General features: G+C 37.3%; 5 protein-coding genes across 7 annotated transcripts in view; 3 read left to right on the top strand and 2 right to left on the bottom strand.

Moving 5' to 3' along the window:
• Positions 1 to 316: 316 nt before the first annotated feature.
• On the top strand, positions 317 to 6,404 carry LOC106643906 (uncharacterized). Of its 3 annotated transcripts, XR_016293158.1 has the most exons (6): positions 317 to 726; positions 814 to 1,090; positions 1,158 to 1,253; positions 1,324 to 1,513; positions 6,167 to 6,228; positions 6,334 to 6,404. XR_016293158.1 is itself a non-coding variant. In XM_089594337.1 (4 exons), exons 1-4 carry the CDS (start codon positions 532 to 534, stop codon positions 1,368 to 1,370), a joined length of 612 nt encoding a protein of 203 aa, XP_089450463.1. In that variant the 5' UTR covers positions 317 to 531; the 3' UTR covers positions 1,371 to 1,655. The 3 variants fall into 3 exon arrangements, 2 of the variants coding, with proteins under 2 accessions (XP_089450463.1, XP_014214706.2); XM_089594337.1 differs by lacking the exons at positions 6,167 to 6,228; positions 6,334 to 6,404 and having other exon boundaries at positions 1,327 to 1,655; XM_014359220.2 differs by lacking the exons at positions 6,167 to 6,228; positions 6,334 to 6,404 and having other exon boundaries at positions 1,324 to 1,655.
• LOC111642870 (COMM domain-containing protein 7) lies at positions 6,393 to 6,993 on the top strand. Its single transcript, XM_023389441.2, has 2 exons — positions 6,393 to 6,477; positions 6,706 to 6,993. The coding sequence occupies exons 1-2, from the start codon at positions 6,426 to 6,428 to the stop codon at positions 6,879 to 6,881; spliced, it is 228 nt and encodes a 75-aa protein (XP_023245209.2). The 5' UTR covers positions 6,393 to 6,425; the 3' UTR covers positions 6,882 to 6,993.
• A 67-nt stretch (positions 6,994 to 7,060) lies between these two features.
• On the bottom strand, positions 7,061 to 13,450 carry Ripk5 (receptor interacting protein kinase 5). The gene is made up of 9 exons (XM_014359213.2): positions 12,937 to 13,450; positions 11,688 to 11,867; positions 10,753 to 11,151; positions 10,124 to 10,663; positions 9,293 to 9,811; positions 8,800 to 9,203; positions 7,838 to 8,221; positions 7,460 to 7,748; positions 7,061 to 7,386 (listed from the first exon to the last, which is right to left on the bottom strand). Exons 2-9 carry the CDS (start codon positions 11,809 to 11,811, stop codon positions 7,223 to 7,225), a joined length of 2,823 nt encoding a protein of 940 aa, XP_014214699.2. The 5' UTR covers positions 11,812 to 11,867; positions 12,937 to 13,450; the 3' UTR covers positions 7,061 to 7,222.
• Positions 13,451 to 15,353: 1,903 nt separating this feature from the next.
• Bin1 (histone deacetylase complex subunit SAP18) lies at positions 15,354 to 16,457 on the top strand. Its single transcript, XM_014359215.3, has 4 exons — positions 15,354 to 15,578; positions 15,702 to 15,808; positions 15,987 to 16,181; positions 16,273 to 16,457. The coding sequence occupies exons 1-4, from the start codon at positions 15,507 to 15,509 to the stop codon at positions 16,373 to 16,375; spliced, it is 477 nt and encodes a 158-aa protein (XP_014214701.1). The 5' UTR covers positions 15,354 to 15,506; the 3' UTR covers positions 16,376 to 16,457.
• A 5,018-nt stretch (positions 16,458 to 21,475) lies between these two features.
• Positions 21,476 to 24,604, bottom strand: part of FoxP (forkhead box transcription factor P) — a 193,532-nt gene continuing 190,403 nt past the window's right edge. The window contains exons 16-19 of the mRNA XM_089594431.1: positions 23,261 to 23,336; positions 22,807 to 22,922; positions 22,371 to 22,726; positions 21,476 to 22,283 (exon numbers count right to left, since the gene is read on the bottom strand). Coding sequence (XP_089450557.1) covers positions 22,459 to 22,726; positions 22,807 to 22,922; positions 23,261 to 23,336 — 460 coding nt within the window. The 3' untranslated portion in view covers positions 21,476 to 22,283; positions 22,371 to 22,458. The remainder of the gene's footprint in view (positions 22,284 to 22,370; positions 22,727 to 22,806; positions 22,923 to 23,260; positions 23,337 to 24,604) is intronic.

The raw sequence follows: 24,604 nt of genomic DNA, 5'->3' as shown, positions 1-24,604 counted from the left end.
GGCGACGAAAAACGTTTTGTCACAGTTATAACTATACATATTGTTATACATACCAGGTTACATCAGTAACCCTGCTGACTGACTGTGCGATGTTAACATAAATCTATAAAAAAAGTTATTAAATAATATTTGACACGTTTTATTGTTAATGAAATTAATTTTAACCAAGCTTTTATTCTGTCATGACAATAATTACAATTTTTTCTTTATTTTACTAAATTGTTCTGAGATGTTATAATTTAAACATAATTTAAACTTAGCGCGGTTCTGCCTGTCAATCTATTTCATTGACTATTGAAAAAGGAGCGCTCCGAGCTAGGAGCTACTCCAAGCTTAATCCCGAACAAATCTATTGAATCTTTTACCTGAAAATCGATCTCCTACATATTTATACTTTTGGAGGTAGATCGTAGAACACATCACAATTAACCTGCACCACGGACCACCGGCCAGTACAACTGTATAACGGGCTCTCGGTTCTGACGCCTCTGACGGGGGTAAACAAACACATGAGAGTGGTGAGGTCCAGCCATGTCGGCCGACTACTCGTCGCTGTGGCAACGTTACCTGTGGAGGAACTGGAAACTCCTTTTGCTGGCGACGGGGTTGGCTTTCGTGATCCTCCAGGTCGATTATATGAGCAAGCTCATCTCTTCGTCACGCAGCACCGGTGACCCTTTGGTTGACACCAGTTCTAAACACCGTCAGCAGTTGGCGGCTAAGAAGGTACAGTTGTTTTTGTTATCCTGTCCATTTGCTTGATAGTGCTTTTTGAATAATGTCTGTACTTATGATGATTATTTGTATTTGAAGATTCTGTCAAAATGGGATCAACAGCAGCATTCAAAGCTCTTGACAGATCCACAAGGCAACTCCATATCTCTGCGTGGGACTCGTTTGAAAGACGTTATGAAGTATTTTCCAAATGCAAACGGAAAATTCAATTGCATTAATAACAAAGTAGAAATTGATTTTGTTAAGATCAATGATGACTACTGTGATTGTTTGGAGGATGGTAGTGACGAGCCAGGAACCAATGCTTGCAGCAACGGCAAATTTTATTGCGAAATGACATCAAAAACGTTTCCGTGTTCGTATTTTTTTGTTTTTCGATATTATAAGTGATTTTTCTATTGCTTCTTCATTTTGATTTTTAGACAAAGTTCCTTCATACCAAGTTAATGATGGTGTCTGTGATTGCTGCGATGGAAGTGATGAGTGGATGGAGGTATTTGTTCCAGATACAAGCAACAGTACGTACATGTTTTTTAATGCTTATTGTTGAATAAATAAAAAATTGCATTTAAATATTTATTTTTTAAGAAGAGCATCCAACCTATCGCTCAACAAAATGTAAGAACCAATGTTAATTGGTTTGAAACTTACATTAAAACTTTTACCACAAGCTGCAGTACCTGGTAACAGGAAAAGACTGAACAGATTTTTTAAATTATTAGATAAAAAAGAGCAACAACGATTGATGGTATTTAAAAAATGAACTAACTTAAGGTAGGTAAGTGCTTCAAAACCTGAGAACTTTTTTTATAGAGTTGAATAATTTAAAAATATTTATTTTATAAATATGAGGAACATAAACAACATTTTACAAGTGAATTTTACACATGTATATTAAATATTTAACTTTTTTTATGACACTCCCTTGGCAAGTTATTTGTTTTTCTATTGCACATGTGTGAACGTTTTCAGAGAATCATCAGAAAATCTACTGATATCTTTTCCTACTTCCTTAATTAAGTTAATCAAGTGAGTAGCAAAAATCTCATATTACTTAACAGAACTTCATTCCTGTGTACAAGTTTAGCGTGACCTCTGGTCAGCCTGACTAAACTGTCCATTATAATCGAAAAGTTGTGCGCTCCTCACACCTTCCAGGTCTCAGTCTGTGAAACTGATAAGTTGCAACCAATACTTACTTCCGCATTCATCAAGGGCAGGAAAGAATGCACATGGGCAACGTACTCGCGTAAAGTTTTTTCATTCTATGAAGCATTGGTTTTCAAAGAATTAAAGTCATCAGTCTCGTTTCTGTAATTGTTTCCATGCAATTATTCATGAAGTTAAGTCCTTTTAGTCAGTAGGTACGTAAATTTGCCGGCTCGCATTTTCTGGAGCAGAATCATCAAGGCGAGGATTTTTGTTGGGCTCATTATTGCATTCAGCTAAATCGTCATTCTTTGGGGCTGAACTATCAGGTGGACTTTTGTTTGGCTCATTCTCAGATTCAGGAAAATCGTTGACATTTTCCGGATCAGCGGTGGAGGAATTTTATCGGGCTCATTCTCAGATTCAGAAAAATCGTCGACATTTCTCGGAGTGGAGTTATAAGGTGGAGGACATTTGTTATGTTCATTTTCGAATTCAGAGAAATCAGTGGTATCCTTGAAACGTTGCTGGTCATTGGAACAAAGATAAAAAAAGAATCGTTCAAGTCAGTGTGTATACAAACACTTTTAAAATTATTATTTTTCGTAGCGGGGTTGAAAACGGAAGGGCTTTTGTCAGCGCTTTCAATCAGAGTAGTCAGTGGTATTTTTTAAACTCTTGTGGGATTAAGTTTTTTTTTATAATAAAAGTAATTATACCATATTAAAGTGTTTAAAACAATAAATAGAAAACTATAGCAGTTGGACGTTGGACCTCGTATAATTAAAGTATCGACGGAAATGTAAAATTCCTGCCTTACTTATATCAGATCAGCACAATGGTATTTTTGAAAAATGTATACTTTCATAAATAGGTACTACTTGATGTGATAACTGTTTCTTGAAACACGGCTAAAATATAAAATAATAAATAGGCCTCACCACGTGATCTAGACATATTTTAAGAAAAAACGTGAAATTTGTTAATCCAAGTAAAAATAAAAGTTTTTGCGCCTAAGAAAATATATTTATATTGTTACCTACGAGGTTGTATCAAAGTTATTGTTGATTCTGTTAATTTCAAGTAATATTTTTATACTTTGGTGTAAAATATTTTGCCTTTACTCAAAAAAACCCAACTTGTAGCGATTAATTTAAAACTTATGTGTGTTTTATAACCACACTTGTTTTCTTGGATGACAAATGGATTGATTGTACGTTTGTATATTAAAGCATATATATTTTTGTTATCAGTACAACAGTCACTGTACCAAATTATACGAAAAATTAAATAGCACAGCATGAAATTTTTATCAGATGTGAAACAAAAACCAAAATCATAAGTAAAGTGGTGTAAAATTTATTTTAAAAAAATATATACATATATAAATATTAGACTGTTACAGGATACGTATTCATGACAAACTGTATCGATTGTAGAACTTAATTGGTTTTAAAATTTTGCAAAGACTACTTGTGTTACTAAAGATGTACATCATTTTGGAGCAAAAAACAAATTGCACCAAATCTTACATGTAACGACATACTTTTCAAAGAGTCTTACAATACAATTCAATTATATGACATAGAAAATCACATATTCTGTTTTACAAAAAAAAATATATACATATATTAAGTACATCGATCTGTACCGATTTAGTTCTCTTATATTTACATACTATACAAGTCACGCACAACGGGTAAAACATAAAATGTCCATTTTTGGCAACGTGGTCAACAACATTTGGAGACCACTGCCTTGAAAATATCAAAAAAAATCGGATGCTGGGTCGACATTAAATCTACAAAATCCGGCTTATTGATGATATTCTTCGCATTAGTCGCGATAAACCGAAGAGCCCTGTGCCTCAATCTGTCGACGTCGTGTCTATCCGCGAGGACCATGTACTCGACAACGTTGTCGGCGCTCACTTTTTTCACGAGTTTGTCCACACACATCTTTTTCAACTGCTCGATCTGGTACTTGTCCGCCGCGTACAAAAGGTCAACGGCCACGTCACCCAAACCCTTGACCTCCCCGGTGTACATGAACCGCAGCATTTCCCGCAGAGTTTTGTACTCAATGTCATCGACGTGGATGGTGCTCGTCTTCTGCTCCACCATCAAAGTGCGGAACATGCTGGCGAACACCGGACTCTTCACCGCCAGGACGCACCGGTGGGCGTACATCATTTTACCACCAGCCACGACAACCACGTCGCTGAACTGCTCGTTGTCCAGGAGCATCTTGTAGTCGTCGAACGCCTTGGCTTTTTGCCGCAACAGAGCGTACTTCTTCGGATGTTCGTCCAACTCCTCCCAGTCGCTTCCCGAATCGTCGTCCTCCTCGACATCCGTCGTCAGATAAACGTCGACCTTGTGGAACCAAAACTCCACCATGAACACCTGTGGCCCGGCCCTCGTGTCGAAGCAATCGCACTCCAGCATCGTGGACTCGCTCGACCATTCGGTCCGTGAGAATTGGAAGCTCCGCGTGCCCGTGTTGTTGAGGAATCGCACTTCCACGTCGCCCTCGATTTTTTCCTCGTTTTTCAAATTACAAAGCAATATCTGGTCGTATTCCGTTTTTTCGGAAGACTGTGCAAACGGGAACGATTGGGTGGTCAGTTGGAGCTGCCACTTGTAGCCCAGACAAGGGTCCTTGAACACTGGCGACACTACTCTCCCGTTTTGGCTGATGTCGCTCAGGAATACCGTCCACCGGTAGTGGTTCAGTTTCTGACCGATCACGCCGGACGTGCAATCGGTGTCCAAGTTGAATGATGCCATTTTCTTTCTTGTATTGAAATCGCACTGCACAACCAGTCCTTGGTCAACTGTTTGTTTTGGTATTCTTTGACTGATGCCTTTGCGATGATTTTCAAAAAGTGAATATTCGAGGTGATACTCGTGGAACAGATAACTATTCTTTGACACTAACTTATTGTGGAGAACATAAGCTACGACTGATGCTTTTGCAATGAGTTTCAACGTACAAATGTAACGAAGTGAAAATGGATATTTATCATCGTTCATTTAGTTGGTCGTTAATAGCCAAGTCGGTCTTGGGATTGGTCAGCTACCTGATAAGCGCTTAATGAATTTGGCCCCGGGGCCTTTCTTTTAGACCTCCACGTGCGCTTTCGCTATGAGGTGGCGTACAAAATTCATGCGAAAAATGACGTCAACTGTTAGTCCGAATTCTCTTCTCGACTTTCTATGCGTTCATCGACAACTTTCTTTATGGCTATACTGATAAATGCACATACGATGCAAACAGCCCAATGCGCCTATCTTCGAATATCTTGTATTCACCAATATTTCAAACTTTTCGCAAGAATATTGAATCTAACGGCCTTTATTTGTCAATTGTTTTAGCAAAACATGGTACAACTGATGGAGTAGTCGACAAAAGATTGGTCTGGTTACTTGTAGGAAACACTACAAAGTATTTATGGAAAAAGATATTAATATAAACTAGAGTTTTACCAATGTGCAAGCTTATAGTCATATTATGGTCCTTATAAGCTTGCACATTGGTAAAACTCTACTCCGGGGGACAGGCGCTTGCGTTATCATTTTATTTATAGTAAATTAAGTAAGCAACCAATAAGCTCCCCCGGTTGTGTGGGGATAGGTGCTTGCGTTACTACTTCATTAATCATAAATAATTAAAGCAACCAGTAAGCTCCCCCGGTTGTGTGGGGATAGGCGCTTGCGTTATTATTTTATTTATAGTAATTTAAGTAAGTGACCAGTAAGCTCCCAAGGTTGTGTGGGGATAGGTGCTTGCGGTAATTTTTCATTAATTATAAATAATTGAAGCAACCAGTAAGTGCCTTTGGTCGTGTGGGGATTGGTGCTTGCTTTGTTAATTAATAAATTTTATTATTTATTTAAACTCATAAGGCTGCTTATTGGCCCATTGGGTTGTTGGGTTAAATAGCTTGGGATTCATTTATCAAGTTATTATGCATGTAAGTGTGTCGAGTTATCTGGGTATTTGCGTCTTGCACCACATAGCCAATTTGAATTTCCCACAAGTTTGCCAGTCACATTTGGGGAGAACCACTGGTCTCCTCCCCCCTCCTATTCAGCTTTTGCATTTTTCTCACTAGGATCTGTAGCTATATATAGGTCCTAGTGATAAAAATGCAAAATCATATCCTCCTAACCCAACACTGCTTTGACGTCCGTGAAAATCCGTGCCTATATTTATGTGTTTTAAGTTTTTGTTTTTTGTGCACTCTTCAACTTCAACTCTTCTGCATTTTTTTATATAGATGTCATGACGGGGCTTCCGTAATTCGGCAATCGGCAGATCGGCTGTTCGGCATCTTAGTCGGTCGGTCGGTCCTTAATACTTATTCCTCTAATATCCGAAATTGAAAATAGTAAACAAATCAACATAACCTATTACTGTTTGTTTTTTTGTCACTTGATGTTGTAGATTGCGAGCACAGATTCACATAAAGTTGAGCTGTAATGATTGTTTAACTGCTAAAAAAAGTTACAAGAAGTGATAAATATTACTTTTAAAGAATGGAAAATCTACCATTAAAAAAAATTATTGATGTTTCTTGGCGATTTGGAGGTATGTTGCCTAGGCAATTAATATTAATTTATTATGTATATTTGCACGATGATTAGTAAATAGGTACTAGCGTTTAGAGAAATTTACAATGATATTCATACTTTAAAATATTTTATTACTTTCATTCATACAAAATATGTGGTAATAAACTGCTCTTAAGGATATGCAATAATATAAAATATGTGTATATTTATATAAATATATATAAAAAGTAAAAATTATTTACAGTGACTGTAGCAAGTAGTGGCACAGACAAGGTCGGAACAAATTTCATGCATCTGAAAATCCTCTATGACGAAGAGGGACAAACGAAGTCTATTTTCATAGAAATGAGTCTGGCACAATTTTATAAATTTTTGCATGACTTGGAAAAAGCAAAAAGTAGCTTAGATATTTTAACGTAATTATTATTTATGTAAGATTTTGTTATTCTTTTCAATTACTGTTTAAACTTTATTAATAAATTATAAAAATACACAAATTAACTTTTTACTTTATAAAAATTGCTTGGCCATTTGACCAAGCTATCACAGATTAATGAATTATGGATAGTTGAAATTTTTTTTTTTTAATATCCATGGCTTTTAGTAAAAAATTTGTGAGCTGGCACAGTCGGTATAATATTATAGTACCTGTGTATAAGCTAAATATATATTATTCATGGGTGTGAGTATATAATTGAACCCAACTGTGTACATAACTATTTCAGTACCAAGTACGTGCATTCACCTGTACTATTTTTTGGTCAATTTTGCGGTCTGTCCTCATTTTCGGCTTTTGCTTGAATAGACTCGAGTACCGGCAGAATGGCACCGAGTAGTGGTCTTCGCGATGGCTCACCCTCCCAGCACTGTTGCATTAGATTCCAACATTCCTCGTCAAAACAAACCAGTCGCTCTGGCCGAATGCCTGAAACGTTGATCGAATTTTCGAAACACTTTAATCGTAACGCTTTTTGTAAAAAAAAAAAAAAAATCCGTACCTCTTCGAACGCTGGTCCACAGCTGTTCCTTATTGGTGAACTGTTCAAAAGTCAGTGGTAGTCTGACGTGACCAGCACATATGTACCAAAACAGTATACCAAAGGCATAAACATCGACACTACTGGCATAATGCCCAGAAAGAAGTTCAGGGGCCATATGAACCGGTGTCCCAACGATACTACCGGACATCATCGCCTCGGTTATGCAAAATCCCAAGTCTGTTAATTTTGCTCGATTTTCCGTGTCCAGCAGTACATTCTTCAATTTGATATCCCTGTGCACCAAACCCTAAAAATTTTGGCTATCTTGACCGCTCTTGATAATTTTACCAGAAAAAAAAAAAAATGATACTAACAAAAAACGAATCAGCCACCGACCTGCGAGTGAAGGTACCGAATGCCTTCAAGGACGTCGATGGCGATCTGAATGCGCTCGAGCCACTTGAGTCCGGAGCGTATTCCACAATAGAGATCGCGGCTCATGCGGTCGGTGATGAGGAGAACAGCGGAGCCTAGACCGTAACTGCCACCGTACGTGTGGTCGATTACAGAGCCGCGCAGCTTAACGATGCGCTTGTGATCGGGTATCGAGCGCGTGTAATAGAACTCCATCGCTAGGTCGTTCCAGTGTTTCTCATCCGGTGGCACGACGGATTTGACGGCACAGGGTCCTGGGGCGCCACCCCAGCCGTCGCATGCGAATACAACGCCATACTGGCCCCGGCCGATTTCTTTTCCCTGGTGAGGTATACCGTAGCGCACCTGCAAAGTAGTCAAACATTGCTTTGTTAAGCTTTGATGTGGCGCTAAGACTATCTGAAAAATTCGATGATGAAGCAATTGGCGCCAAAGATAATTTGTAAGTTTGTTGAGGAAAAGGTCATTGGCGACAATCTGTATCTATATATATCCGAAATTTCAGAATAAATCAAACCATGCAGACACTTTTATCCTCGTGAAACAAACTCCATATCTGCTGCAGCTACGTGTAACGAATCTTTGGGCCGTTATTATTTTTTTCGATTGTCTCAAGTTTAAATACAAAAATAATTGCGATACCGAAAAAGGGAGATTACTCAATATCAGTAGGCTATTAGCATCCGTACGCTTTATCTTTAAAAATTGAGTCAAAATCTGCGTGTCACGGGCCAAGGCCTGGTTTCCGAAATAATGTTATCAATGTCAATTCAGAACTTTCGTCAAATCGAGGATAAGTTAATGAAAATGTACGTAATTTAAAATGGAGCATAATAATAATAATAATAATAATAATAATAATAATAATAATAATAATAATAATAACAACAATAACAATAATAATGAAAAAAAATAAATCTCACCATATGACTCATGGAAGTGGACTCGAGGGCAAGCTTAGCCAGCCTTGGTGCGTGATACTTTCTAATAGCTATCCTCTGTTCTTCGGTACGCTCGAGTTTTCCAGAATAGTGATTCTCCAGCGATCTGAGGGCGGACTGGAAAGTGTCGTGCGAGGCTTTGACTTTGTCCCTGAATTGTGTTGATATGGTACGTGCCAATCGCGCTGGGCTCAGCGAGTTTAGCACGTCTATAGTGACTTTCCGTCTCCAGGCGGCATTCAAAACTGGCGTGGGTGTCCATGGTAGCGGCATGGACTTGAATAACTGACGAACTCGTTCCAGAAATGAGTGCACCAGAGAAGGCGACGAATTGTGCAGCTCTACGCTGTAGGCTGCCGAAAGTATTTGTCTGAGAGCATCGCTTGCTGCGTATAAGCATAAAACAACAAAATTAATCAAATGTTTGTTGCTTCAAACTCAAATCGTACTGAAAACATGAGGTGGTCTAAGTCACCTGTGAAACTGACGTCGTGCTCGTAGCTTTTTTCGAGACTGAGCAGACATCGCTGTAGCGTGCCGACGAAGGTGTCCCGGAGACAATTGACCGAGTTGACGAGCTGCTTGGCAACCCTCTCCCCAAGCCTAGTGAGCACGAGTCTCTGTACCTCGGCAGTGGCAGCCCTGACGGTGGCCGAGCACTCGGCTTCTCCCTCTTCGAATGGTAAGTTGTGGTAGAGATTCACGTTGTTTGAGGCGTGAAGCACCTCCTCCTTCATTTCTTGGATGCTGTTGTGTATGAGCTCGGTCAGCTCTTCCTGTTTAGCGTTCACCACTTGCATGAGATTCGCATAGAGCTCGCTTTCCTTTTTCTGAGCGTACTGTATGCGCTTCGGCGTTATTTGGATCTCGCGTGCCATGTCGAACGCGCTCAGGATGAATTTGCGCAGACTCGTCGTGTGCACGTCGTTTAGGTAGTTGCTTACGTTCACGAGGTAGGTTTGCAAGCACTTGCGCACAAAGTACAGGATTCGATCTGAAATTAATTTTTTTTTTTTTCTTTTTTTTTTTATGAATGAAAATGACAAATCCGTCTATTTATCGCAATCAGATACACATATTTGTATTTCTTTGACCGGTTAAAGCAAACGCGTGAAAACATCACACATAGATCGTTGCATCAGAGATTATATGCGATTGACAAAAAAGAAAAAAAAAAAAAAAAAAAAAAAAAAAAAAAATTAGCTTGAGCCAACGTTCTTTATCTCGTCGACACTTATTTGACTCATTAATGCCCGGACAGCTTGTTGATAACTTTGTTTACGACAGACGCTCGCCGATGGCTTACCCAATTTTTTGCAAGAGTCCAGCAGCTCACTGGCGTGAGCGTTCTGTCCATGGTGTAGCCAAGCTTCCTCGGGATCTACGGTCTCGTTGATAAAGCCAAGATCGGTAAGCTGATCGAGCCACGCAAGACCCAGCGCATCGATGTTCTCGAGATCGAGGCCGTCGTCGCCATCGTCGTCCTCGTCCTTGATATTTTCCTTGACAGAATCCAGCCGCATAGAATTTGACCTGAACGAGGTCGAATCGTCCTGCGTCGAGCACGAGCGCATCGAGTAGTCGTCTTTCAGGGAACTCGACTCGCTCGACTCGACGCCCCCTCGGCTGGCCAATCGGCGCTGCACCGGTTTCGTGAGCTCACCGTCGAGGCTGTCGAAACTGATTTGCGTGATGGCCGAGACGAAAAGGACAGGGTTGTAGGGATACGTTTCCTTGAGATTGCGCAGCTCCTCCATGTTTTCGTTGGACAGGGGCTGCTCGCCCAGGGCGTAGATGAAGATCGGCAAGACCTTGAACACTTCTTTGGCCAGTATCTGTACTCCCCCTGCGAACGGAGCGTTTATTTTAAGGTAAAATAATAGTAACGAGGGAAGAAAAAAAAAAAAAAAAAAAAAAAAGAAAGCACTATCGTACCCGAGTCTGGGACGACGAATATTTGAACTCCATCTTTGAGCGTCGGCTGATTCAGCTTGACTTCGAGAACAGTAGGGCAATTGGGATCTGCATCGCCCGAGTCCACGAGATCCTCTTCTGGTATGGTAATCCAAGGCTTCTCGTTTGACAGTAGATTCTCAACGACCTCGTACTCCAAGCCGAGAGTTAGATTGACAATGTTTGTTGGGCCGCAGCCGATTTTTATCCATCGCCACTGGCCGGTACACACCGGCAGGACTTCCGTCGAGAGCAGATGATTGATCAGCGACGCCTTTGCTTTCGTGTTCTGGCCGAAAACGATGATTGCCGGGCAGTTTTCGAGCACATGGTTAATTTTGTCGTACGTCAGTGTTGGAAGCAGCTCGTCGATGATGTTTTCTTTGGATCATACGAGCACAGGATGAAATACAACGTTGAGTCGAAGCTGGGAAAGTTGTGATTACGATGCAAACAGTTTTTTGTTTTCATGCGAGGAAACATCAATGAGCGATAAAACAATTAATAAACCTCGTAATAAACGCATCCGGTGTGAATAGCAGTAATTGTTCTCTTGAAAAGTGTGTATACTGTACTATTTTTTATATCTTTAAAATTTAATTTCTCGCGGAACATTGTATGTATATATACATGAGTACGTATGACTTGTTGATTGGGGAAAAAAAGCAATAAGTGAAAAACATAAGAAATTTATCATGCACTCGTATATTATGATTATCAAGGTCTAATAATAGTTTTAAGACTGAGCGAGTGTGCGTGCACGTATTATGCACTCTCAATCCCAGACCCACAAGCCTTTGACAAGCATTATTTCCCCTTTCAGCAAAATATTCCATCAAAAGTCACTTTACTTTGCCATTAATCTTTGGATAACGATGCACTATACTTATTCATTCAGGAGAAAAAAAACACCTTACCTTCGGGGAAAAAGTTTTCAAGGCTTATGACCTCAAGCACACGTTGGGTTTCTTTAAAAATATGCCTTAATTGGTTGCGATTTCGGTTGTACCTCCGGAATTCTTGGGGCAATTTGCTTACCATTTTAATCGCCTGATGTTGGTGATATGCCCAAGTGTATGCTAAGTGTTTTTCATAACCTGGAACAAAAGCCAAAGCAAGTACTTACTTGTAACAATATTGGACTGTGCTCATTTAAGACTTGGTTACTTTTAAGTTGATAAAACTTTATGTTTCACCATCTTAAGTGGAACAGCAAAACACATAAACTCCACTTGCGGCTGATTATACTCGCTCGTCTTCAAGCAATTTTATCATAAATTTTATTTCGTTTTTCAAAAAAATATTGTTTTATTTAAAAAGTGCCATGCAGATTACGTTCGATTGGCTTGGTTTCACATAAAATTTTTTTAACTGTGGCCCCATAAAAGTGCTCAATTTATGTCAATCGTCGTCTTGAGTAAGTATGGCGATAATAATAAGTGTCTTGATGTCTCAGAATATTAACGGTATAAAGGATTAGATTACTGCAATCTTTCCTGAATTTCGTAACAACAAAATTAACGAGCTTTGATAATCAAGCATACTTTGTAATTTTAGCTGTCAAATTACTTTTTCATCCCGTAACGTACTTATAAAAAATAATTGTGAAAATTTATCACACAGAGTTAAACAAACCAATTTCAATATTATCTCTTCACAATACAGATACAATGGACTTTCAAGAGCACACATTTAATTCATAAAATGATAGCTTGTCTCGAGATTGAAAATTTTTTAATTGAAAAAACTTTTATTTATCTGAAAAAACTCGGTTTAAATAGTACTTTATATACCGCTAGAAAAACAGTGAGAATCAGTTTTAATTTTATGTATGTATTTGTATACTTTGAAGCTTATGGATGAAAAAATACTTTGTTTTGCTTGTAAAGAAACACCTGTTGAAGCTAACGACACGAACTACTTATGAGCTGTTGATTGTGCAACATTATTACTCTATACCCAATATCAGATGTCACTTGCTCATAAAAATTGACAGTACGATTTCGTTCATGTTCTTTACTCTTATGTAAGAAACCAGAAAAACTCAAGTGTCCAACTTCAAATACGATCCTCATTCAAACGCACCCGTACATTGGTATTGTATGTAAATATAAACAAAAGAAATGTTGGAAAATCAAAGAAAAAAAATGTCCTTAATATAGTTACCTCAATGAACAACAGCATCAGGCTACAGTTGATCCTTCTCATTTGCAAAAACAAGACTTAAACCCCAAAAGTTAAGTGAATACTTATTCTTAAATTAAAGAAAGACACATTCAGAAGATTCTTGAGTAAGTAAGGCCTTAAACAGTGTACTTAGCGGCTAAACTCGCGCGCTACTGAAATAACCGAACAAGCTTCTCTTTTCTCCAGCTCCGCGGCGACGGCGACGATTTTTGCCATAACGACGAACTTTTGCGCATAACAAACTCCTTGTCTCCCATCTTTCGCCCAATAAATGCACACGCCCGTATCGTTTCTCTTTTCTCCTCTTCTTGGAGATTACGCGAGGAAAGCGCAGTAAAACGTAAAACGATCTGAAAACGATACCTACTTTGGGCTGAAACTGATGATTCGTTGAAATTTAAGTTCTATACTCCAACTGTAACCTCAATAGTGCTCATCTTATCCATATTATATAGCAAGTAATAAGAATTACAGCAGCAGTAATATGCAAAGTAAGCACATTGCACCTTTTAATCTACAAATTCAATGATTTAAAGTGTATAATAGGTAGTGTACTACATATTTTGACATTCACTTTTTTGATTTTCCAATACTATATCATTAAGATTGCAATGTCAAGGTGCGAAATTTACACTAATACTTGAACAATTTACAATTACAAACATGTACTGCAGAATTGCAGATGCACTTGCTGTAGTATATGCTCTTTCTTTAATTAAAAACAACTTGCATATATATATGCTATATGCAAAATGTACGCATATATATAGATATAAGCAGCTGCACAACTGCAGCCGTGCAGCGTGCAAAAATTCGTCTGCTATCTATAGAGTATATGATTTTATCATTCTCTCGTAAAGAGAAGCACGGTGCAAGATATATATATATATAGTAGTCATTATAGTAATCACTATACTGTACACAGCGCTTGGACTTGTACATACTATTAGTGCTAGATTGGTCGATTATATGAAATCATATTTTATAAGCCATTTAAGATAAGTAGAATATTTATACTTTTACATGTCAATTTTTGGCTCGATGATAAATTGTAAACTTGCCGCAAATAACACAAAAAATTTAAACTTTGTATAATCTATCTACAAGATCAGTTGCGGCTGGTTTATAATTGACAAAGTGTCTTTACTGTGAAAAGTATATTTATTTAGATCAGCGCCATCTAGCGGTCTCAATTTTTTGGCCAAAAGTGGCTCCCAAAATTCTGAATCAGAGCAATCAGAATTAGAGCCATTAAGTCAATTATAAACCAGCCGCAACTCATGATGAAGCTATAAAATGAAAAAATAATGATACGTGTGTTTTTGGCGGCAAGATAACAATCTATTTTCTACCAAAAAATTGACCTCCTATGTGTTTATACTTTTAAAGATGAATTTTCGAGTAAGAGATAGATTGTTATCTTGCCGCCAAAAACACACGTATTATTATTTTTTCATTTTATAGATTCATAATGAGTTGCGGCTGGTTTGTAATTAACCAAATAGCTCTGAGCTCAATTGCTCTGTATCAAAAGTTTAGGGCCACTTTTTAGTTCAAAAATCCGCAACGCTAGATGGCGCTGATCCAAATAATTTTATTACTACTTATAGTAGAGCCACGTCATCAAGTATAAACCAGCCGCAAGTAATCTTACAGATAGAAGATAAAAAGTTGACATTGTTTGTGCTATTTGCGGCAAGTTTACAAATTATATTCTACCCGAATATCGACTTCTTATATATGTATACTTTTGGATAAAAGATAAATTGCAAACTTGCCGCAAATAGCACAAACAATGTTAAATTTTTATTTAATATCTGTAATATTTATTGCGGCTGGTTTATAATTGATTAAATGGCTCTAAAGCCTAAACTGCCTAAAGCTCTCCTTCAGAATTTCAGGGCCACTTTTTAGTTCAGAAATCCGCAACGCTAGATGGCGCTGATCCAAACAATTATTACTATACTTATAGTAGAGCCATGTAATCGAGTATAAACCAGCCGCAACTAATTTTATAGATAGAAAATACAATGTTGACATTGTCTGTGGTATTTGCGGCAAGTGTACAATTTATCTTTCACCCGAAAATCGACCTCCAAAAGTATATATATTCTACTTATACATGGTTTAATAAAATCGACCATATGGCACTACTTAGGATTAGTAGTGATTACTATAATTACTACACATATAACTTCACGTACATCTTACACCGTGCTCTCTTTACCAAAATGATAAAATCAGAGGATGTAATGTGTATTCCGCAAATGCTGTACTTATAGGTATGTGTATGTAGTTTAAGTAATTAAGTTACGTATAGGGTGACCCTGACCCGGTGACGCTTTACGTTTCACATCTCTGGTTTCACTGACGTTCTGACGTAGGTGAGTAGGAGAGTAGGTCGTGGTAACGCCGCATGGTCGGGCGGCGCTAGCATCAACCTGTACTGGTCCAGTGACCAGTGTCCACTCATTGTTTTGTAAATAATATAATCCCGGTTCCTCTTATTTACGTAAAAGTAGTTTTCTTCAAAAAATCACTGGCCCATCATGACATCGGCTGTTGAATCAATGGTCGTAGACGATAAACAGATTCCCGAAAAGCCTGTAGACAGAGAAAAGGTAAGGATTTTCGAGGAGTACAGTGCCTAACTTTCATAACCTGTCAGGGTCGTTGAATTTCTGTGTTTTTGAGTAAATAGATTTTTTGGTTTCTCGATTCTATCATGTATTACTTGTTTTTAGACTTGTCCCCTACTATTGAGAGTCTTCTGCAACACAGGTCGACACCATAACATTGTAGAATACAACAGAGGGAATGTGCCATCCAATGAACTCCAAATTTACACTTGGTAATTTTTTTTTTTTTTTTTCATTTATTATTATGCACTACAGAGAGACTAAAACTATCAAAAAACTAAAATGGCGTTTGTTCAAATGATATTGTCTTTAAAGCAATTGGTTATAAATCATGATCCTCCAGAATTGCTGGTACAATTTTTCTACTCATTGTGAAATTAATCCTTTCAGGTTGGATGCTACATTGAAAGAAATCACTGCCTTAGTGAAAGAAGTTAACCCAGATGCCCGCAGTAAAGGAACTTACTTTGATTTCTCTTTAGTAACACCAGATGCAAGGTCTACAGGTTACAGAATGCGAGAGATTGGTGTCACATGTTCAGGGCAAAAGGGAACAGATGACAGCAAAACCTTAGCACAAGCTAGGTAGGTTCATCGCATCTTTATACTGTTTTCTAACGAAATATTCAATTTTGTAAAATTATTGAGATTATATTTAAATATCATCAATTATTAGGTTTACAATTGGAGACTATTTAGATATTTCAATTACTCCACCAAACAGAGTTCAACCTGCAGCTCGACGAGGTGGTGGTGGAGGAAATTTTAGACAATACTGACTAAAAAAAAATAATTTTTCTGTACATTAATTTTGACTACAAGTGATATGCTGCATTTTAAATATATGGATTTAAAAATATAGCATTACTTTAAGTTGTATTCAATCACTTAAAATTATTATTTCAAGTAGATACAATTTTATAATCTTTTTAATAAAGTTATTTATAAAGTTTTTATCCTAAACTATTAAAATTTATCATACTCATACTTTTATTAACATTTAAAAAAAAATTATAATATTCTATATGTATAAAAAAAATCAGGTTAGAGGTAATAAATAAAAAAACCAGGTATCGCAAATCATTCGTAAATCGTATATTTAGGTAAATACCTAATGCCTCGTCAATGAACTATTTACAGAAAAAAGTCTTCTATGTGTTCTCGAATCCTTATTATTGATTTTACACAATACATGTAGACTTAAAAGTTAGGAGCATTGCAATACACGTGAAATGGGCCCAAAATGGCACTGAATCGTCATCGGTGCTTCGACCTTACTGCTGCTATACTGCTTCTTCTCGTTCTCTTTTACGTAACAGCATAAACTTGTTTCCAATATGCTTATTGTACAACAGGTTTTTTTTCTCTTCGCTCGCGATGTACATTGTCTTGTTTCGATAGTCACAAAAGGCCTGCACAATTTAATTATTTCTTTTTTTTTTTTTTTTTTTTTTTTTTACCATTAATATATAAACGTATGTGGCAACAGACACTAATGCGAAATCATTTCCAAGACAATACGTGATATGGTAGCTAAACATCTCTCCCTCAAAACGCATCAGCGATTAATCACAATTAACAAAAAAAAAAAATACATACAAACTAGATAACTATTTTTTTTTTATCTTGTTTCATAAGTAGAAAAAAATCATCGCATCAGCATCCATTGCCCATTACTTAGTAAACGGATCATCTATTTCACGTCATGTCTCGCAGAGCAAAGTCAAAAAGTACGAAAACAAAAGTTGTTTTTCCATCTATCATTTGGTATTTGTTAATTAAGGTTTTAAAAGCGTGTGTCTGTAAAAACTACTTAGTATTTTCGTACTTTGACCAGCTTACGTTATTTCATTACACAGTGAAATAGGGGTACAGATGGGGTAACGGGGGTGCAGAGTATACAAGTAAATATCACACTTTGCGTAGTCGAAGCGTGATGATGATGATCGACAGATTCTGATTTTTTTTTTTAATTTTTATTATCATTTTTTTGAAAAATAACCAAGCAAGGGTCTTGATCCAAACTTTGCGACGATGTTCGCTCTCAAAATTAACAAATCGAACCGTTGTATTTTTCAAATTATTTTAAAAAATAAGCCCGACAAACAATAGCTATATACATGTAAATACCACCTATTGATTTTTATATATATATATATATATATAAATTCGTGCATTTAAATAAACATTGTGAACGACAAAATTGAACAGGGCACTCTCGCATCGCTCGAGTGAAATAAAAATTAACCAACCAACTGCAACGTTACAGATCAAAACCCCTGAATCATTCTATTTCGCTAATACAATTGTAATGGTTGAAAAAAAAATTAATTTTTTTTTCCCTACAGAATGTATAAAAAGGTAAAAACTATATAGAATTACAAAAATCTCGGTTTGTTTTTCTCCAGCAACCCACACAAGTCAAGAAAAACCAGCGGTGGAGATCGAATGAGTAACCGCGCTAACGTGAAGTTTCCATCAACGAATTGGTTTTCGTAATCGCGCAGCTGCTTTTACAAAACATCATCATTCGTCGACAACAATATTGTAGATTGTGCAAAGAAAACTTGGAATGTTATACCACTTCGACTACGACATTCCTTTTTTTTTTTTTTTTTTTTTTTTCTTCTTCGCTTCTTCCGCGTACACACATATACATGATTTAATTTTCTTGAGTAGTAAATATTAGTATAGTATACTGATGCAGCGATCGCTTCTGATTATCGTTTCGGACATTATACACGGGTGCGCTCGGGTGTCAGTCTTGCAATCTCAGGAACACCCTTGAGCCCGCAACACTGAGCCGATAACCAAGCACTTCCCTCCCCTTTGTCGCTCTCACGCGCAAACGAGCTCAAGCGCAATCTTGAGATTGAGGTATTGCCACGGCAAACGCCACCTAAGATTGTACACATCGTCACTCTTTTGTTTGCAAATTCTGCTTTTTTTTTTTTTTTCTTGTAAAAAAAAAAAAAAAAAAAAAAAACCTTACGCTACATCAAAACGAATTCAATTCACGTTACACTCTCCTCGGGTCCTGAAAAGCGCGGCGCGCGACAGAAATTTGATTTCCGTGGCCCGTTGCTCCTCGAAATTGTTTAATACTAGGTTAATGAATTCGCGATCCCCAAAGTCGCTAGATCCCATGAAAATTTCACACTCTCTTCGTTCGCGTGAACAAAAAGTTACTGGAAACAGTTCCTCGCGCGATTCGCATTAGCACCATTGTTTTACTCTCTCACTCGATTAATCTAATTTTTTTTTTTTTTTTTTTTTTTTTTTTTTTTTTCTTGCCGTTTCAGTAGTTTTGGAATGCCACTTTTCTAAAAATACGTAAAAAATTTCGTCCAAATCAATGCGAGAAAATAAGCCTCGGAACTCTTTCGAATAACCCTTTTTCGGTGCATCGGATATATAGGAGAGATGTAAAGTGACCCTCTGATGGGAATGTGATTGGCCATTCGCGTTGCAAGCGTATACTTAAATAATGTCCTCGAAGCATCGGCCAGACGGAAAAGGGGGGGCAAGGAAGTTTTTTTTTTTTTTTCTCGAAGGACGAGGTGTGGTGAAGTGAAAAGGGGTCCAAAGAGTAGGATGACATGTCGATTCACGATTTTTGTTGTTGTTGTCTTTGCCTTTTAAAATTCTTATATTCCTATACGTATACGTAAATATGTGTATTTATGTAAAGGGGAAAGGGGGTGCATACGTAGTGTGGTTTTTTTTAAATTTACTTCGTTACAAGATTCATTTTTTTTCTTCTTCCTTATACCAACGACTTTGAATTGAAAAAGTTTTGTTATTTTTGCCTCTGCTCGTTTCTTGTTTTTGTTTTGTTTTTCTTTTTTTTCCGAGCCCCAATTTTTTTCTCACCCTCTCGATACCGCGCCCTTCCTTTCGAATATAATTTCATTTTTTATTATTTAAACTGCATAATAATTTTTTTATAAACCGTTGTGTGCGACTCTCGTCTTTGCCCTTTATTCATTGTTATTATATTTATTTATTTATTTTTTTTTTGTTTTCAACTACTACCGACTTTCGCTCACGCGCGCGAAAAAATTCATTTCAACTATGTATATGTAGAATATACCTATTATAAAAATCGTACTTCAAACATACTTCGTATGAACGAATACGAAACTACTTGTTTGCTCGAGAACGCATTTTTTTTTTTTTTGTTTCAATTATACACAGGCGCCGTTCAATGATGGTAACGCGCATTATTGTTTTCTTCGCGGACGAAGTGGATTTTTTTAATTTCGATTTAGGCTTGAGAATTCCTAGGTTTAAAAATGAGGGGTGAGGAGTTCAGCCTTTTTGTTACTTTGCGTTGTCGATTGCCGAAGTGAATTTATTTTTATTCTGCTTAACGAAGTGGTCGATTGACGACTTATACATCAAAATGCATCATTGAACTAGAGATCACAACAGCTTTGTTATAACATAATATTAAACTAATAAAACGTTCATCGCACGAAAAATCAAATAAATACAGAGAATTGCAGTTTGAAACAAAAATGCTCGTTAGCTGTCAAACCTAGGAATTTCAAAGTTGCCTCAAAGCTTCGGTAGCAGAAGTGTGTCAGGATGAAAAAAATAAAAAAAAAACAGTTTAACTGAATTTAATTAAAAAGAGTAAGTTAGCTACGATTTCGGACGATAAAGCTTAAATTTATTTCAAAACAACTTTTTTGATTAGTTTTCCATTGTTTTTAAATTTCACAACAAATTGACCTGATACTTTCAAAACGTAACTATATCATCTCCTCGTTAAAAAATGATAAAAATATATATATCCGTCGCCCAAAGGGGCGGGGGGTTTAAGATTTTCATTTCACGATCAATAAAACAATGTCATATCACCTTTTAATTTTTTACACGTTTACTATCCATAAAAAATATATATTTACAATTTCGCACGCGAATGTATTTTCACTATCCACGCAAGCCCTCAGTTTTAAACTTGGCTCTTAATTAAAATCCTTATCAATTGAATTAAGTCAAACTTGCCAAAACCGCCGTTGATTATAGATTCATACTATTCGAGAGAAACAAAAGAAAAAAAAAAAAAAAAAAAGATAACAATCATATAATTATAATAATAATAATTCGCGTCCTCATCAGGTAAAATTTCACCAATCGTAACATCATCGTCGAGTTAACAAAATGAGAAAAAAAAAAAAAAAAGTTGAGAACGTCGTCGAATTCTCGCGCTTACATTACAATCATTATACCATTAGCTCGCACGCGCCTCTACTTCTAACACAGAAATGTACGGGTTTCTTTTTTTGTTTTCTTTGGATTCATGTGTCCCCCATATATATATATATGTATATGAATGTGTATATATATATATCAACCGCGTGTGTATATGTATACTTTTTTCCAATAAAATGGTACACATTTTATTTTCGCATCACGTTAGGGGATAGCAGGGGTCAGGGATGAAAATGTGTACGTGTACTTTGCGTCCGATTATGTATATATTTATAATGTAGCACACGCTTATCACGTCGATAAAACAAAAATTCACTTGAAACTCTCACGCGCTTACGCTTTGATTATTTATTCATCATATGATGTATAGCGTTAATATTATTGAAGATTTTCGTATCTACAATCTGTCGCACACACGCGAGCATGTACATACACTCACCAGCGTCGCAATTATTGGTAACGTTGTCGCGTATATTTATATTATTATGATATAACTATTACCGTAGCTATATATTTTTCTATATATATATATATATCTATATCAATATATTCTCTTTCACACATCTGCACGCTCGATCGATGAAAAAGTTGTTTTATTTTTTTTATTTTTATAATCTTTCATTGAAGAAAACGCAGTATATATATATATGTAGTATATATATATGTAATGTAACACGTACGTTAACCAAAAGAGAAAAGCTTCGCGCGCCTCTGTTCCTTTCGCCCCGGCTCTCTCATATTCTTATGATCTATACATGCGTATATGCCTGCGTGAGTGTGCCCGGTCTTTCACATAACATTGTTACATATTATATATTTATTATTATATGCGCGAATATACATGTATGAGAATGAGGTAACTTTCTGCCGCTGCTATATGTCCTTCCTGCGCGCATCTTCATTCTTTCGTTCATCCATTTGTGAATATACATCGTTGTGTTTCTCTTAATTGCTTGATTAAAGATATGGATCGAGACGAGTCGCGTGGTCTCCCTCACCTCGGCGACTCTGAGAACAATACTGCGTTCCCGTTTTCCCTCCCCCACTGTTTTATTTATTTATTTATTATTTTTTTTTTTTTTTCATTCTTCTACACATAATTTTATTATTTTCCGGGGCCCAATGAGGGAGGGAGCGACGAGCTTCGATTATTATTTAATATTATTACATTTACGAACGGATATGGCGAACTGTCGGAAGATTCCCCGAGGACCGGTCGGTGGCGTTGCGATGACGTACCTTTGGTATATATTTTTTGCTCCTTTTCCTCTTTTCCTATACCTTTTTTTTTTTTAATTTCTCGTTCCAGTCTTCTCTTGTTCACTATGACTTTATCCTCGGGTCTTCCGTAATTTTTTTTCTTTTTTTTTTTTTTTTTTTTTCGGGTCGTTCCTCGACCGTTTGCTCGTCCCTCGGCGAACGAGCTCTGGAAAAGCGTATCAGCCTTTTGCTCGGATCCAAGCGCTACTGCGAGTAAAAGTACTTTTGAAAAATCAATTGCCAATAAGGGGAGGGGGGGGGAGAAAAAAAAAAGAAAAAAGAAGTAAAACGCACCTGTGCGCCAAACAGATCGGCCCCCCTTTGAGGGGCCAACCGAGCTTGTGTAGCATTAGTCAGACCTGCGTGGGGCGAGTCGAGCCCACTACACGTCGCTGTGCTCGTCGGCGGCGGTGAGGATCTCGGGCGCCATGGAGAGGTCCTCGGCCATGTCCTCGTCCGGGCCGGAGTCGGGGCCCGCTTGGCTCTCCGGGTAGTCGCGCTCGTCGTTGCAGGCCTCCTCCTCCCCGTCGTGCTCCGTCGGGGCCTCCAGCAGCTCGCGCTTTATCAGCCTCGACAGCTTGCCACCCTCCGGGCTCTGGCCCTCCTGCTTTATGTGCATGCTCGCCACCGAGTCGTCCAGCGAGGACCTACTGGTTTTTCACGCAATTTTCAATAACTTGTATTTATACCGATTCTCTCTCGAGTTTCGCGGGTCGATACCTACATCAACATGTCGTTGTACGGTGGGATCGGCTGGTGCTCCTTGTCCGGGCTCGTCGCCGTCGACGGGCACATGGAGTTGCTCAAGAAGCCCATGTTCGACTCACCGAGCGCGGCCTGGAAATACTCAAAAGGCACGTAACGATTAGTCGTTTGCGCCGATATTCCCACCTTGGTTAGGCCGCGGGGATTATCCTTTTACTATCGTATATATCCGAGGGGCTGCGCACTCTTCGAGTCATTGAAGAAGATTTTTACAAGTTGTTCAAAGTCTTAAAGACTTCAAAAGTGCGCAGCCCCTCGCGTGTATCAAACAAAATGGCAAAGTTGTTTACTTGATTGTAGGATTAATATGATTTTTTTTTTTCTTTTTTTAAACAATAGTCAAGTGTTTATATGCAATCATTTGGGGGGGGGGCTGAGTTGGAAAGTGTTGAACTCTACACGACTGATAAAACAGTTACCTGGAGATTCGCAGTGAGAGCGTCACCGTACATGGTCGGACTGTGCGTGAGCGTTGGACTCTTTGACGGCACACCCCTAGACAACGGAAGAAGAAACAGAAAAAAAAAGAAACGCTCGTCAAAATAATTTTTCGGCTCTCGATCGTTGCGATGTCGTATGGTAAAATATAACGAGATAAAAATCCTGCAAAAGAAGTGTTCATGTGTGCACGGTATAATTGTATCGTGTTGTCAAAATTTCGTGATGATTATCAAACATTGGAGAGGTCGATTTTAATACAGTATATTATCATTATGTGATTTATTGTGTCAAGTTTAATAATAATATTAATACATGGAAATTCGGGTGTATAATATTAAAAAAAGTTTGATAAATACGGTTAAAAAAGGGGATAGAAAAAGAGATAATAATATAACGAGTATATAGAATACATGTAAACATGAAAAAAGCTATGTGTTTGCGCTAATCTACGTTGTATTAAAAATATGAGCATATGAAAGAGATATACATATTATATATAAAATAGAGAGGAGAGATAAATGTTAGATACGTTAAATATATAAACAGATGGAGAATAAATATGAGGAGAGTACAGATAGAATGTAAAAAAGGAGATAAAACGTAGCAAAGTGAGTGTAAAAAATTAGTAGATGAAAAAGTGAATAATATGTAAAAACACACCAATTGAGATAAAAATGGAAAAAGTCGAATTTAACAACTTTTTTGGTAAAACATTTACCTATTCCACCGTTTGTTTCCCAGCGAAGAGTCAGCAACAGATCGAGAGAAAAAGTTTTCAAAATTGTCTAAATGAAAAATGTAACAACACCGTTGCTTCAAGCTTTTTTTTTTTTTTTTAATGATGTACTTACGTTTTTTAATAGTTAATAATTCACAGAAAAATAATCAATAATGTTACAAACAAACTTGAAGCTAATTTTTGGTTTACAAACGGTCCTGGACTTTACCTTGTATTTTTCATTGGTTGCGGATGAGTCCTACGGATCTTTTTTACGACTGAGCACATTTTTCATACTGTCGTCACAAATAGCGACCAAGTATGCATACGCATGTATTTGCAAACGAATTGTTAGTAAGTCGTGTTAATCGGTTAATAGAGTCGTTTGCAAAATACATGCGATAAAAAGTTGCATGCGAGGAATAAAATTGTTTCCAAGGACCGTTCATGATACCAACAATATATCAGTGTGTGAGTGTTGTAAAAAAATTTTGAGTGAATATAAAAATTTGAGCTTTTGAAAGTTAAAAAATGTAGTCACTCAAAATTTTTTATACTTGAATAGTTGAGAAAGCAAAGTTTAAAAAGACAGAGTAAAAACGAG

Source organism: Copidosoma floridanum, unplaced genomic scaffold, assembly GCF_036245765.1.
Source record: "Copidosoma floridanum isolate Cflo_tuat_1 unplaced genomic scaffold, Cflo_Japanese_pri ptg000021l, whole genome shotgun sequence".
Taxonomy (NCBI): domain Eukaryota; kingdom Metazoa; phylum Arthropoda; class Insecta; order Hymenoptera; family Encyrtidae; genus Copidosoma; species Copidosoma floridanum.
The sequence above is the reverse complement of the archived record's forward strand: the minus strand, read 5'-3'. Positions and strand labels throughout refer to the sequence as shown.